General features: G+C 38.2%; 1 protein-coding gene across 4 annotated transcripts in view; it reads right to left on the bottom strand.

Annotated features, from left to right (window-relative positions):
* The window catches only part of LOC110103880 (5-methylthioadenosine/S-adenosylhomocysteine deaminase), a 45,612-nt gene that overhangs the window by 8,279 nt on the left and 20,270 nt on the right, over positions 1-17,063 (bottom strand). For 2 of the 4 annotated variants that reach the window (XM_028694577.1, XM_028694582.1), the window contains 5 exons: positions 7,406-7,549; positions 7,015-7,171; positions 6,598-6,707; positions 6,371-6,449; positions 6,057-6,229 (listed from right to left, as the gene is read on the bottom strand). In XM_028694577.1, coding sequence (XP_028550410.1) covers positions 6,057-6,229; positions 6,371-6,449; positions 6,598-6,707; positions 7,015-7,171; positions 7,406-7,549 — 663 coding nt within the window. The remainder of the gene's footprint in view (positions 1-6,056; positions 6,230-6,370; positions 6,450-6,597; positions 6,708-7,014; positions 7,172-7,405; positions 7,550-17,063) is intronic. The other 2 variants (XM_028694583.1, XM_020832749.2) reach the window with 1 other exon arrangement.

Here is a 17,063-nt window from a genome sequence, read left to right as displayed (position 1 = left end):
GAAGGGAAAGTCGGTCGAAGGAGTGAAGTTTGACAGCACAAAGGAGCCGGAGAAAGGAGCTCCACCTCTTGCTTCCGATCAAAATATGTAGCCTCCGATCCGACTGGATTGGAATGTCGTGGCTGAAGCAAAGTCGAACAGCGACCAAGGAGCCCAAGAAGCCGCAGGAGGGGAGAAATTCACTTTCACTGCCCGCAAGCTCCCGTTGTTGGTTCCGCACAGAATGTCGTAACTTTCGGTTCTTCTCAGCCAACGAGCTCTCGTTGGTTCTTCCGATCAAAATGTCGTAACGTTCGGTCCGATTGCAAGGGAAAGTCGTCGAGGCGAGTCGAACAGCAGCGAAGGATCGGAGAAACGTCGGAAGGGAGTAAGTTGTCTTCACAGCCGCGAGCTTCCGTTGTTGTTTCCGTCAAAATGGCGTAACTTTCGGTCCGGCAGGAAAGGGAACGTCGTCGGAGGGGACAGAGGAGCGCACGAAAAAGGGAGAATGTTACCTTCACAGATGCGAGCTCCCCGTTGCTGCCTCCGATCAAATGTCGTAACTCTCGATCTCTCAGGAAAATCGAGGAAGGAGCGAAGTCGAACCACAGCAAAAACATTGAAGAAGTGGCTTCGGTATCCTTTTAACGCTAAGAGAGATCGTGGAAGGGGAGAGGTGACAACGTGTAGGATGCGACATTCGAACGTGTGCGACATGGCGATGACGTGCGGTCGGACAGGTATGAGATTTTTGCGATATTTTTTTTTTGTTTTGCTGATTACGGGTCAACAACAAGTAGTTTCAAAGTCAAATAGGCAAGATTAAACAATAATCATCAACAGAAAAGAGCCAATATGATGATCAATAAGCAATATTTATTTATAAGAATTGGTTATACATTATTATAGCTTAATTAAGTAATGTTATTCTATATATCTTAGGCCTATGGTATTGGTGTAGAGAGAATGATCTATTATGCAAGATGAAGCCACCTATATATTATGCTTCGAGATATGAATCACAAGTTCACAACTAATTCCAAAAGTAGAAGAGAAGTCCCACCAATTCCTATAAGAGCTAAAGGATGTAATAAAACAACCTTTAGTTCATTTATGAATAGATAATTACACAATTTGTGGAAAGAGCTAAGAGACTAGAGATGGAATTCTAAGCCATCAAGAGATGCGGAGATTTTCAGAGATGGGAGAATGCTGAAGGATCAAAGAGGGTGTAATTCTCACAGTTCAAGCGCTCAAACTAGAAGAAATTAAATCTAAATCAAGTTACAATACACGGTATCAATGTTAAGAAATGTGAGAAGTCTGAGAGAGCACACATGAGGTAATGTCATTTTGGGACCAACGCCTGCTTTTGGTGCCACCAGCCAAAATATATGGCTAAGTATTGTCCTATACTAGGGGTGTAAGTGAGCCGAGCCGGCTCACGAGCCAGCTCAAGCTCGACTCGTTTATGGGCTCGCGAGCCGAGCTTATCGAGCTCGTTTAGTAAACAAGCTCGAGTTAAAGCTTGAGCCTGCTCGGCTCGTGAGCTCGCGAGCCGGCTCGAATAAATATTAATATTTTTAAAATAATTTTATTTTATTTATTAAATTTAAATATTAAAAAAATAATAATAAAAATCATTTAAATTTTATTTAAATGTTAAACATTTCATATTTTTTTAAAAAAATTTGTCTAAGTTTTAAAAATCCCTCCTAAATTTAATAATTCCCGCCCATGGCTGGCGAGCCAGCTCAAGCTCGTTTACAGTGAGACGAGCTCGAGTTCGAGCTTGACTTGAGCTCGCTTTCCATCTAACAAGCAGAGCTCGATAAGGACCTAAACTCGACTCGACTCGTTTACACCCCTATTCTACACTTGAAAATAAACATCTTCAAGAAAATGTTGTACCATCTAACAAAAGTTTTTGCAACTAGAGACTAATAAAGTTGACGACATTAAATCTAAGCTAGAATTAGAACCACTAGAATATTTAACCTCGCGTGTATGCTTTGTCACAACAATAGGCAAAAGAATCACCAAATGTGATCACATGTAGAATTTCAATTGAAAATAACATTGCCACAATTTTTTTTTACTCCAAAACATTTCATTATTTCATTGGTCGTTTTGTCAAATAGTAACCATACATATGTTAATAGAATATACCAAGCTATTAGAGAAATTTGTAAGAAAAGTTTTGAGGCATATTTGATTTTATTTCCACTAAATAATATGATACAATCTTAGTAATGGATTGGTCATCTAGCCATATTGTTACTATAAATTAATGTAAGAAGGCGGTCAAATTTAATTTTCCTGGAGAAGAAAATTCAAATTCCTTAGAGATACCATCTTAGAAAGCGCAACAATCGTTGTGTACGAGAATAAGAGATAGGGAGAGAAGGGCAATGGCGGTTGCATTTTTTTGTATAAGAGAGTGCCATGAGGGAGAGAGAGATTGTTTGGGAATTAGTTTTTTTTAATTATTTATTAATTTTTTTCTTTTTTTTTCCCCTTTTTACTATAACATTGCGATAAGTGCAAGTATACCATAAGATTTCATTTTTTTTTAAATTAATTTGATATGTATATATAATAAAAAAATTTATTAAATTGTGTAATGATTTGCATGCCAAACTTTCATTGTTCGCACACATCCTTTTTACATCTCCAGGTGAGATGGCTTCAAGAATGGCTTCGATTGGCTTTCAAAAGTAAGCTCTTTCGAAAGAGAAGGTCAGGATAGCATGATTTACTGGTTGCAGGTGAGGTAGGTAGATCATTCGGGTGGGAGGTACTACCAAGACATGGCTGAAGCATGGGCATTGATGCAGGGATCAATCTAGTTCGCGTGTCTTACTCTGTTTATGTTTGTTTATGCCATCATCACTCAACTCACTTCATTGTCATGTGGTGGAAACCGATGTGAATTCGGTAGGCAGCTGGTCTGCATGATAGATTTGTTAGTTGATTCGAGATCTCAATATCAACCTCTTGGCCTAAAAAAAGTAATCTTTCTCGATGAAGTCAGTTGATTAGGGCAAAATTGTATCCCTGAGGAACCGTACGGGCACCTTCATTCAGAAGCAAATAACATTTCCTATTTCTTTGTCCCCTGGACTGGACCTATTCTGATTCTAAATTATCCGTCGCTACGCTGTTCCCAAGGACTAGCAGAGTCGAAATAGCGAAATTCTTGGGCATAATGAGTATAAGGATCTCAAAAAAACCTCTTTTCGTCCTATGAGCTTTGAGGTGTATGAAGTCTCATATTTGACTCTTGCAGCAGAGCGATAGAGACTGCATTTCACATAGGCTGATTTAGGTCGAAGGCAGACCTAAATAAAGGTCACCCTTCTAATACCATTATACAGGTCCAGGCGGACATTAGATTTAGTATAGCTTAAATAATCAGCTGGCAATTTCCGACAAACCGACAAAAGTCTCTCGAAGAGAGCAGAGCAGTCACAGAATGGAAATTCCATGGACTCTCCCCTCAAGGAGACGGATTTGTCATCCCCAGGTTCCCCTATTTCGATTGATTCGGGGATATTCTTAGGAAACGTTTCAAAAAAGAGAATGATATTGAATTGATTTTAGAGTTCGGTCAATATACGATTGAGGCCTTAATTGTTCATGTGTGAAGTATGCTTTTTCACCAAATTTTGCCCTTATTTTGTGCGCATATATGAATTTTTTAGTTGTTTCTCTCATGCAGTGACCTAGAAAATATACATATCCTTTCTAGCTATTTTTAAGAAGCAAAGCACAATCTGTTTAATAAACGAACGACATTTGAGCAATTTCGTGCAACATCGCACTTACAGTTTGTCACCTTCACTTGAGCTCCCTCGAATCGATCAAGAGGGATCCTTGATAAATTTGATGTTCTGAATGGAATGATGTGATCCATTTTGCGAAACGAGCAAATGTTTAGATACTTTTGCATGGCATCACGTTCATCATTGGTCACTTTCGTCATGATTAATTGGTTTGGTTTTATAATCACATCAAATTCAACAATATATGAATTTCCTTAACCAATCACAATTCATTAAGATACATGACAAACCAGGCCAAAACAACAAAATCTTGGCTTTGCAAAAATAAGAAGGGATTTTTTTATTGGGAGGGGGGAGGGGTTGGTTGATAATTTTATCCTTCTACCTATTCTGGAGAGAGATGCTTGTTGGCTCAAGAAAAATGGAAAATTGGCATGAATTCCGCTTTGCAGACATAGGATTCCATCCCCCTTAAGTCAGATTGTAGTTAACCGAATTTTCCCTGAGGGCAGTATCAGGGTTTAGTTAGATCTTCTCATGAGTGCAAGCACTCATAGTTAATTACCCCTCTTAACGCATAAAAGAAAACTCTTGATTAAGGATGAATAATTTTATGTATTTTTAGTCTCAATTGTAGGAAAAAATGAAGGTAAATCCGATCAAGATCCCATGGTTCCGTCGTCCCGGGTATTCCAAAGGTTTCAGTCTACCAACATTAACAATCGTTGACCGTAGTGTCCAGAGAATCTGATTAGCAATCATGGATTACCTCCTTTAAGGGATCCCGAGTAAACTGAAGTGGTTAGATATAAATTTTAGTTTTGTTGGATTTTGGGGTTTACATTTACAACTATTAGAATACTCATAAGTTAGATTGATTTGAGATTTATAACTTCATTTAGAAGTTACCCAGATGTTTGAATTGAAGCGAGTCTCATGGCATCCCTTAGAAGTAGCCTGGATTTTTGAATTTGGGTTGGGACTTACGGCTTCCATTGAAAGTAGCCTGTAAAGTGGATCTTATGGCTTCTATTAAAGTAGTCCACTGGTGAGTCTTACAACCTAGTCTTTTAAACTAATATCCCCGATTGTTTTGTTTGAGGTTTTGATGCTTTGTTTAGAAATTCTCCAAAGAATATGTCTTACGACTTTCTTTAGAAGTTGCCCGATTATTTGGGTAGATCGAGTCTTACTACTTCCCTTTAGAAGTAGCCTAATTGTGAGTCTTAGAACATAGCTTTATAGGCCAATCTATCCATTAGTTTTATTTGTTTGGGTTTTAGGATCTTGCAATTTTTTTTAGCAATTTCCTTCATGTGTAGGTCTTATGACTTCACTAAGAAGTTGCCCGTTAGCGAGTCTTATAACCTAACCATATAGGCTAAGTTGCCTATTAGTTTTGATTTGTTGACAGGTCTTATGACTCCCTTAGAAGTTGCCTATAGATTTGTGTTTAGGATAGATCAGTTAGATAATAGTTTTGATTTGTAGTTGTCTACTAGTATGAATGACACTAGACTTTGGTTTTTAGTGGTTTACTAGCAGTTTATTTACTAGTTCAACACTTACTAGCCAACAGTTTATTTACTAGTTCAACACTTACTAGCCATCAGTTGTTGTTTGACACAAGTGCTTCTGCTACAGTACCCTGCTCTTTTCCTTTCAGTATTGTAGACTGTACAATTAGTTACTTTAATATACCAGTAGCCTATTCTACTTTCATTAGCCTGCTTTACTTTCTTTAGAAGTTATTTTGGTACTAATCAATTTCTGTTCTTTTACTTGCAGGTGCATGGAGCCTTATGCGTGTAGGAGCTTACCTCTTTGCAAAAGAACGCAAGTCATAAATGATTTCATTTAAACTTGAGCGCAAACATTTAAAAAAACGGTATAAAAAGATATGCAAATATGCTGAAGAGAGGCGTTTTTGTTCTTTTAAATCATAACCTCAGAAAACACTCACATGCTTACCTCTTTGCAAAAGAAGATGTGTCATAAATGATTTCATTTAAACTTGACATTTAGAGAAACGGTATAAAAAAGATATGCAAATATCAAAATTAAACATAACAAAATTACAATTTAAATCGAAGCATCATAATACCTTGAAAATATTCTAAAACATCATTAAATAATCAATCAATAAGAACATTATACTATTAAACATGCCTAATTAGTCCCAAAAATATCCTACTGCAGTTCTAGAATAAGTCATAAGGAAATAGATCACAATTTTTAGTGAGAATGTCAGAAGTCCAGTGGAAAAGGTGCGGGGGCATGGTGCTGTCTCACCTTTTTACCAATCTCAATAGAACCTATCTCATTATCTAACAAAACTGACTTTGCACCATTTATCGTTGCCATCTTTAGTACCACCTCAGCAGGAAGAGCAGTCGGGTTAGTTGTTCCTTTAATATAAGCTTCTCGCCCTTTGTTGATGAGAGAGGCCAAATACATTTCATCTACTGCAAACAGACATTTACATGTCAAAATCTTAGAAGGATTTTTATCTACCACTCAAAAGTTTTTTTAAAAGGGATGGAAACTTTTTTTACTCCGGCGTTTGTGCAAAAGTTCACAAACAATTAATCCTCACATATACTGACTGTATGATTGTCGTCCAAAACAACTACAAGTAGAGCTGAGAATGATTGACCTCGAGACTAGCTCGTGGCTCAAGGCATCCTATGGAATGAAGAAACACAGATTCCAACTACATCAATCCCAAGTCATTGTAGTTTAGCAGGTTAGTCAAAAATATCTGAAAGGGAAAGTCAAGTATCTGGAAGGTAAATAATTCAATGCGCTGAATGAGGTTGCAATTAAAACTCACCGGACATTTATAACCATACAACAGTACCGTGGGTGATCTGCAATTTCCTCTAAACAGACCATTAAATATTTTGAAGAAGGTAATGGTTATAGCCAAAAGCTTGAGCCAGCCTAATAGAAAAAACATTTCAAAGAGAAAATAGAGAAATTTCTTTTGATTTAAAACAGAAATATGAACAAACAAACATTGAGAATAACCATTGTTATAGTTGAAATAACAGAAATAGTTGACATCAAATGCAACTCTCAAAAATATTAAATGTCAAAAGAGGCTTCAAGAAACAAAGCCAATCTAGCTTAAGGCTGGTTCAAGTGGGGATAATTGTGTTGTGATCAACCTAAGAGTCTGTTATAACACCCAGCATTAGAACAAAATCAGCATAAAGATAATCAGCTAAAAAAGGATGAAAAAACAAACCAATGCTCATTCTGTTATTTGAAGGTGCTCCATCAGTTCCTAGTGAGACACACACACCAAGATCAAGCATCTCTTTTATAGGACAAAATCCAAGCATTCGCATCGCAGCAGCAGGACAATGAGACACCTTGACATCAGCCTTGGCTAGTAAACCAATCTGAAACAGTTCACAAATTTGTAGGATTGGATCTCTATCATGTCTAGACAAGCTAGTAGATTTTAGAAGCTATCATATTTCATCATGAAAAAAAAAAAAAGATAAAATAAAATATAGAAAAGAGAGACAAGCAGAGGTACATGTATTGATAGCAAGAATCAATAACATGCTGATGTTCCACCTTGGAAAAATTAAATACTAGAACCTGGCCTTCGGAGCAGTGCATATGCTCACCTCATCCTCATCCACCCAAACAGAGTGTGCTGCCAACAAGTTGCTTCCTAACAGCCCTATTGTCTCCAAGTAAGATACAGTACCGTGATCAACTTGTCGTGTATCCATCACTAGCTCATTCTCATATGGTATTTCTGCAACATGCTAGATAAACATCCACTAACAGTGAGTGCCATTGGCAAGAATCATAAAGCCAAAATAACATATTTAGTAAATTCCAAAGCTTTGCACGGATGTATCAAAATCCAAAATTTGATTTAAGCAATAATGTTAAGATAAAGAGGACAGTAAGAGAGAAAGACATTGTATTTAAGTGCAATCACAAAAAAAAAGTACAAGCATCAAGGGATTTATTACTCTTTTGCAACCTGGGTGACATTAATATATCCATAGATACAACGGAATAAGATATTCAAAAGGAAAAAAGTAATTATGTAACTCCAAAAGTGAAACAATGTGGCAACTGTCTTGTATTGATTTTTAAATGGAATTGAAGGAAAATTGCAGACTAGCTCCCTCCATTCTTGATTTTTAAACGGAATAAGATATCTGCTGTCACAATAGATACTAACACTAAATAATCTTTAATAAAATTTTGGGGTTGCTCCAAAAAAGAATTGAGTTACTAGGTGATGCAGGATATATATGAAAATGATTTAGGTAAGGATTTTTGTACGCTTAATGATTAAGAGCAAGTTAATTAAAATCTTTATGGTGATTTAAACAATGAAATAAAATACAAAGAGCAGTAAACACAAGCTTAGGCCAATGTTCCTTGCGGAAAGTAAGAACCACAAAACAACCAATTACTCTTGACGTTGCCTACGAGATAGGTTTCAACAAGAAATCCCTAATCTAACAATGAGAGCAGTGCTATGAAAGATCCCTCACACAATCCTACTAAACATTAAGCTTTAGCGGAAAGGATTAACACAACTTTCATGATTCAATTAGAGCTACAATCGAAAGCAACGAGAAGGATAAAGGATTTGGAGGAAGAGTCTCAACTTTGTCCGGGTTTAGAAGCAAGTTACTGATGGAGGGGACAGTGGACAGCAAGTATCTTGAATCAGGAATCCAAAGACAGCAATCAAGAGCCTTCTCGAACCAATGAACAGCTGGGAAGAAGTGCATAAATTCAGGACAGCTCCCTGATCTTTACTGGACAGCAACTAGGAGATCTTCTTGGACAGTTCTCTTGTTGATTTTGATATTTCTATACAGTAGTGGAGCATGTTTTGGAGGCTAGGATTTGATGTGGGTGGCGGGTAGAGAGAGGGAAGAGGGGAAGGGAGGCAATTAGGGAATTAATTCCTTTGATTGGAGTCTAGGTTTTGGAAAGAAATTAAATGGGGAAGGAGGCATGGGGCCGGTGGCTTCAAGAGGAGTGGAGGGGATTGGGGAAAGGTCATTAGTTCTTGCATCTTTGGGAATTCCAATTAATTAAGTGGGAAAAATTAATTCCAATCCAATTCAAACTTGATTTGGATTTGATTAGATAAGTTTCCTAAAATAGAACTTTATTTTAGGAAACAATTCGAATTTCAAATATTGATTAGTTGATTGGATTGAAAGCTTTTCCAAAATGATTTGTATGGAAAAGGAAAGAAGTAATCGAGGGATTTGAATTTTGGAGGCGAGAGGGAGATGGGACGGCCAACAGCTAGACTAGGATTAGAGTTAGGGTTTGTGGGTTGGATGGCTTGGTGGTGGGAGAGGGAAGGCCGGTTGGGTGTGAAGGGGAGGTAGGTTGGTGGGGTGGAGTTGGCCGGCGGCAAGGTGGGTTTTTGCTAGGGAGAACCGGCTGCTAAGGGGGTTAGGGTCCCTAGGCCAGCAGCTAGGAGGAAGGGGAAGGGAGAAACGAACGAAAACGAAGAAAGAAAATAAAAGCTACAAACCTGGACGCTTCTAAGGTTGGTGGGTGATCCGGTTCCCTCTCCAAGGGCTCTCCTCCAAAGCTCTCAAGCTCTCAAAACAAAGAGTTGTAAAAATTGTTTTTTATTATCATTCATTAACCCTCAAAGGAGGGGAAGGCTTTAAATAGCTCAAACAATGAGAAAATACAAAGCACTACTATGCCTCTAGGGCGTACACATGCCTAAACCCTTAAGGGAAAAAATGGAAAAAACATAATAAAACTTCATAACAAAACTAATACATAAATAATAAATATGCAAAATCAGAAGTAGAGCGGTGCAATCGTGGCCGTAGATCGACGGCCATGCCTCTGATAAACTTTCCATGTCTTGATGTTCTCATCACTAGGCTTCAAAGCATGCAAACCTTCAAGCTCTTAAAAACACAGAAGAAAGCCACCCGACGGGCAATAGTCACAATTATTTAATAACACAAACGGATAATTACGGAAAGAAGTAAAAAGTACCAAGCAAATATATCTATTTTGGTTTATTGTAGAAATTTCAAAGCAACATTACATACCAGGTCAGTTCTAGGAGAATCAATGAAGATCCCCTGCTAGTTTTTTGAGAGCCTGCAAGCTACTAAATTGCTGCCAGTGCTAGGCTAAGATTCCACCGAATGTTGACCAATCACCCTAGAATTTGAAGAGGCAAGGCTAGACAACATGTCAAGAAAGCAGCACCAAGATGGGAAGTTGTTGGCCAAGCACCAATAAGGAAAGATGGTGCTGAGCATCAAGGAGGTAAGTGTGGGCTCCGAAAATTCGGCCTCGGCCTCCGCTCGCTTTTCTTATTCGGCGAGGGAGTTTTAACGAACTAAGTTCCGAGGTAAATTTTGGAAGGCAGGCAGGTCAACAGTAAGTTATCGGCAAAGGACCAACATGAAAGATCATGCCAAATAGTCGATGTAGTATACTAAGGCAAATATTTATCAACCACGGGTTAACAAAATGAACTAACACTAGGAAGTTGTCATCAAATGCCAAGGCAAGATATCATCGATGTTGTGCAATAAACATAGCGGAAACAAAATCACACAACACAAACACAATAAACACAGTGATTTATGTGGTTCGGCGAAGAAGGCTACATCCACGGAGAGGGGATGATTTCACTAAATTGGAGAACAAGGGAATTACAATAGCTCTCAAGCTTTTTCTCTCTTACTCTCATGCATCCCTTAAACAATTTATAAAGATTTAGGGAAACAAAAAAGAAAAAACTTCCTAATCTATGCATCAATTAAATCCCAATCAAATCAACTATTTAGGGATATAATTAATTCTCTAATTAATGCATTAAATGAATATCAAAGCTAAAAAAAGCTGATTTAATTTTAAAAATAATTCTAAATCAATAATCTTCACCCCATCTTTCACTTCAGAAAGTAATGGAAGATAACAAACCAGACTCCAATATTAGAATGACTATACCCAGATGGTTGCCTACGTGCCCCCTCCCAAGCGATCAAGCATAGCGTAGCTTTTCAAATAAGTGGACAATCAGTCATGAGTCATGCACCACTGCCATGGTGACTGCATCTTCAAGCTTGGATCAATTGTACCCTTCAGATACCTCCAGATACTCTTCATAGCTTGCCGATGACTCCTTCCTGTATTATGTATGAACCTGCTCACAACGCCAACTGCTTGTGCAATGTCTAGATCGAGCTACTCCAGATTCAGATCATATTGTGCTACAAGTGCCAAGTAACCACAGGTTGAGGGATTCTTAACCACTGGGGAGAACACCTCATCATAAATAATCCCTTCCCGTTGCGCAGAGTCTTTTGCCACCAACCCAGCATTGTACTGCCCATTAGCTCTAAGAGATCCTTTTTTGCACGCATCCATTTGCACCCAATGGATTTTCTTTCTGGAATAATCTTTCCCAACCTCCAAGTAGCATCATTCTAAAGAGACTCCATCTCTTCATCCATAGCCCTCTTCCAAAGATCATCATTTGCACTGTCCACTGCTTCCTTATAGTGACTAGGAACTTCAGCCTCCGTGGATGAAAGTAAAAATGCAATGTGATCCCTCAACCAAGCTAGTTTTGGGATATTCTAGCGTCTGGACCTGTTCTTCACAATAGATTCCTCAATAGGAATCTCAATCTCTATACCATCTTCTACCTCCTGATCTTCAGCTGAATCAACTACCTGAGTAGAAGTGATCTGTCTATGTGGAGTAAATGGAGTTGCATTAAACTCCAACTTCTGCAGCGCATCTATGGTCCCAATAAAACTCTCCACCTGCTTTGAGTCCTAAGGCTTCAACATGCTTGCCTCGTCAAAAGTAACATCCCTATTGATGACAATCTTCTTCTCAACTAGATCATAGAGTTTGAAGCCCTTAACTCCACACCTGAAGCCAATAAAGATTGCCTTCTTTGCCTTTAGTTTCAATTTATCATTCTAAACATGATAATAAGTTGGACACCCAAATATTTTCAAGTGCTCATAATCTCTAACAGGATCCTTGACCACATGTCCTTTGGGGTCTTCTTCCCAATAGCTACAGAAGGAAGATGATTCACTGTTCACCAAGTGACAGGCATAGTCTATTGCTTCAGCCCAATAGACTCTCCAACCCAGTATTGAATAACATACACCGAACTTTCTCCACCAAAGTTCAGTTCATCCTCTTTACCACCCCATTCTACTGTGGTGTCTCTCTAATAGTGAAGTGGTGCTCTATCCCAGATCTCTGACACTCCTACAAGAATAAATCCGAAGTATATTCGCCCCCATTGTATGATCTGATACATCGAATCTTTTTGCCAGTCTGATTTTAAATCCACTTCTTCCAAGTTTTGAAGATCTCTGGTATCTCATTTTTGCACCTCATGTGTACACCCAAACATAACTGGAGTAATCATCAACAAAAAAGGCCAAATATCTTTGCCCGCCGAATGATGTTCTCTTTATTGGGCCCTAAATAAATGTGTGAACATACTCCAAGATATCATTTGTACTGTGGATGGCAGTATCAAAGGATACATGTATCTTCTTGCCAAACATATAATGATCATTAAAATTGAGCTTGCAGATGCTTGCTCCTTTAATCAATCCTTACTTCACCAAATCCATAAGCGAAACATCTCCAGCATGAGCTAGCCGCATATACCACAATGTAGTGGCGTCAGAAGAATCGTCAACAACAATAGCCATTCCAATCACTGTTCTTTCCTGAAGGTTGTAAATGTTGTGATGATGAACTCCTTTCAGAAAAATCAATGCTCAATGATATATCTTTAGAACTCTTGCCTCAATGACTACCTTATAGCCCTTAGTCTCTAAAGCCTCAACAAACAGCAAACTCTTTATGATATTTGGAATATGTCTCACATTAGTTAGCTCTCTTATAGTACAATCATGCATCTTGTTGAAGATGCTCCCTAAAACAACTGTACAACAAGCTTGATTATTTATCATGGTTACAACACCATAATGAAGCTCCCTGTAAGTACATAACCACTCCATGGTGGTGGGACAAATATAGTAAATAGCAATGGTATTCATAATCCAGCATAAATCATCTGAATACAAACTCTGAGAGACTATGATAATGATATATGTGAATCTTCGTCACACTCTTCCATGCTGAAATTTGCCTCCTTGGAAACTCCCTTTCCCTTCTCCTTCAATTTTGGACAATCTTTCTTCCAATGACTAGTCTCTAAGCAGAAAATACACTAATTCTTCCCAAGACTGCGCCTACTAGACTTGCCCTGCTTGCAACTGTCACCATTTTATTCTTCTATTTCTCATATCTTTCTTGTTGGAGTGTGAGAGCCTCAGCTAAATCCATCTTTGCAGACTCCTCGTCCCGACACTGAAACTTGTGATTCAGTAATACTGTAGTCACCTCACCATAGTAAAATTTTTGTACTCATTTAGGAGCAAATTCAGCAGGAGCACCTTGTCTTCATATATAATCTCATCATCCAACTTCAAAAGATCTGTCAATAGCTTTGTGAAGTCATTCAAATGCTCATCAATTGTAATCTTATGTCTCATCTAAAAAAATGTAGAGCTGCCGCTTCATATGGAGATGATTCTTCACACTCTTTGTCAGATACTTATTCTCCAAAGTCTTTCACAGCTTCACAACAGAAGTCTCCATCATTACCAAATACTTGATACCCTGAGATAAATAATTTCTGACCAAGCCACAAGCACTCCTATTCATCTTAAGTCAGTCACTCTTAAACATCTCTTCAGAATGTTCATCACCATCCAGAACATCTTCGAGATTCAAGGAGCACAGCGTATCCATCACCTTACATTGCCACATGCCAAAGTTTCCTTTGCCATCAAATTTTGTCGCATCGATTTTGACGGGATGTGTAACAACTTTATGAATCGTCGCTTTCTCCGTTGTCGAGGTGGATCTATCCATGGCTCCACCAAATCTCGTATCCTCTACCAAATTGCAACCTCCTTATGATGCCAGAATTACACCAATCCGACTCAGCAATCAATCAAGCCCGATGAGTCTGATTTTTCCAAACTTCTTGCCCACAGTGACTCGAACATCTCCTAGCAAAATTGCAGTGCAAATAGTGCCTCATGCATGATCGTCTGCGACCCAACCTGCCTGCTACAACACTCACAACCAACGACCAGATTCGATCCAGATGCTCACTTACGGAATTGTGCTTGATGGACTTAAGCCTCCAAGCTATCTCCCGTGCGAACGTATCTGCTCGACCCTAAAAATTGCGCCTCAAACACTCCTGGCCGCACGTGCCTGGTCTGTTTCGTCCAAACGATCCTTCTCGCTCGATCTGCTCCAATGCGGGATCCACCTCGGTGCCACAAGCCTGCAAGCTCGCGTGCCACTACGAGCTCACACGCCTTCTATGCCCTTCGCAGTCTGACCTAGGTGTGGCCTATGCTACTTTTGCGTAAACTGCTTCCGTGCCATGCTTGACCCCTGGCCTCTGTATCAAACTCGTGTGACCTCCTGGGCGATAATCATGCACGAACCCAAGGTTTCCCTTCAGCACGTGATCTGCCTTCACAATTGCGATCTCCGCTTTGAGCGATCTGCCACCCATGCCTCAGCTCCGTGTGAACAAACCCACATAAATCTCATATTTGGTGCAAAAAAAGAAATGTTTTGTAATCCAGTTCGACTCAGTTAAAAGAAAAGAGAAGAAGAAATAGGGTATAAGTATTTTATTTATCATGAGCATTGCCATTAGGAATTTATGGAATAAGTATTTATTTTACAGTTTGATTTTCTAACAAATTTATTATCTTTATATCATTGAAGTGTCTGCTAATATCTCCAACTTCAAAAGTAATGTCTTGCTTTAAGCAATCTTGTTGGAAAAGCTTTATAGTGTAAGGGTCGAAGCTAGCAATTTTGCTGGAATTTGTAACAACGGAATGGTGCGTGAAGATAATTTATGTAAAGAAAGTAATAAAATGACTATTTAGCTATAGTTGGTTGTTGTTGCAATACTGTAGGAGAGTTCACATCCTTACTCAAAGACAAGAGAATGAAGATAATGAAGATAAAGTTAAGTTGTTAAGGCAAGTAGGAATCTCTGCTCTCCTCAACCCTTCACTTGCTTCATTGCAAGAGAATCACTGAAATTAAAAAGGATCTTAGAATTGTGAGTGGTAGTCTTTTTATGCTGTGATGATGGGAATAGACACTGAGTTGGGAATCGGAAATCTACTGTGCTCTTAGCTTCTAAACAGCATACAGAATACCCATAATAACTATAATTCATATAACAGCTTAGATAAAAGGATGTAAAAAAATCAAATATAAGCTAAAAAGGTCTAATTTAATCAAGGCTATCTCAATGGAATTGGCAACAGCTTCTTTAGTTGATAAAAACATTTTGGTAATTGAAGCATCTATCTCCGTTATTAAAAAATATATACAACCATAACAACATCAAGTATTTATCCCACTACGTGGGGTCGGCTACATGAATCCTTTTTCTCCATTGTGTTATATTAAAGGTCAAATTCTCGTTTAAATCTAATAAAGAAAGGTCATTCCTAATATTTTCTAACCAAGTCTTTTTAGGTCTGCCTCTACCTCTCTTAACATAATTCAAATCTAATACCTCTACTCTCCTAACCGGGTCATTGGATGGCCGCCGTTTTATGTGACCAAACCATCTAAGGCGACTCTCTCTAATCTTATCTTCTACTGGAGCTACTCAGACATTTTCACGTATATGCTCATTTCGTATCCTATCTCTAAGGGTAAAGCCACTCATCCACTTGAGCATCCTCATCTCTGCCACACTTAACTTAGTATTATGCTTCTCTTTTAATGGCCAACATTCAACACCATAAAGCTTGCAGGCCTCGTTACCATCTTATAGAATTTTCCCTCAAGTTTGACTCAAGTTTGAGGGGTACTTTTCTATCACACAACAAGCTCAATGCATTCCTCCACTTCAACCATCCAACTTGAATTCTGCTGATAATATCCCCATCTATTTCACCATCACTCTGAACAATATATCCAAGATATCTAAAACGTGTACTCTTATTAATGACTTGATTGCCCAAAGTCACAATCCCCTCACTAGGTCTATTACTACTAAATTTACACTCCATATATTCCATTTTAGATCTACTCAAGCGAAAACCTTTAGTCTCTAATGTTGACCTCCATAATTCAAGTTTACTTTCAACTCCCTCTCTAGTCTTATCAACAAGAAGAATATCATTAGCAAAAAGCATACACCAAGGTACATCCTCTTGCAAATGTCTAGTGAGAACATCCATGACTAAAGCAAAAAGATATGGGCATAAGGCTGATCCTTGATGTAACCCAACCGAAATAGGGAAATACTTGGTCAAACCACCTTGTGTTTGAATAAAAATATATATGAATAAAAATAAAAGCAAATGTCATGCATTAATTCAGAAGAAATGAAAATCTTTATAAGCTTGTTGAATTTGTAAGCACGGAAGAAAGAAAGATTGAAACATGAGTTAATGAAAGATGACCTTAGTCAGTAAGACTAAACAGAAAGCTTGCAAATTTGAGTTTCTTTTGGCATTGCTATGTTTTTGCTTTTCTGAGAAATATTAAGGGCAAAGCCCAATTTCATTAACTATAAAGTATAATTACAAAAAAAAAGATATCACTTTACAACTCAAAGACAAATGGATTAACCAACTTTAAATTGTGACCAAAGAAGAGCCTTGAAAAAGCAAAGCAAACTGGATTCTAAAACACATGACTTAGAATAGCAAAAAGAAAAATCCATAAATCATAATATATCATTATAGGAGCTACACTCTGGTTACTGAATCGACCATCCAAGAGGAAGAGCCCGATTGTCAAGACGACCATCCAAGGGAAAAGGTTGGAGTTGCAAAATCATTCATCATCATCCATCCTAAATGGATCACCTCCAGAATGCCAAAATAATTCGATAACGAAAAAGGCAGCAAGTTCAATAATCAATAAATGTATTAACATGTGATCCCATCCAAGTAATACTGAAAATAATGTCCCAATGCAAAACAGAAGAGAACCCCCACCAACAACCATCATTGCAGTTATGCCCAGAGAAAGAACACAACAAAACTCAGTCGAAGAAATAATCATTGTTGGGGACGAAATAATAAGTCCTAGAGCACAAGAAAATATGCACAATGGCAAGCAAGTTAGTAAAACGAAGCCAACAAATCCAATCAACAGCTTTCAACAGACAAAAAACAAAAGATCTCAGAACATCACAATGGAGAT

The sequence above is a fragment of the Dendrobium catenatum genome, unplaced genomic scaffold, assembly GCF_001605985.2.
Source record: "Dendrobium catenatum unplaced genomic scaffold, ASM160598v2 fragScaff_scaffold_54, whole genome shotgun sequence".
In the NCBI taxonomy this organism is placed as follows: Eukaryota; Viridiplantae; Streptophyta; class Magnoliopsida; order Asparagales; family Orchidaceae; genus Dendrobium; species Dendrobium catenatum.
This window is presented reverse-complemented; position numbering and strand designations above follow the sequence as displayed.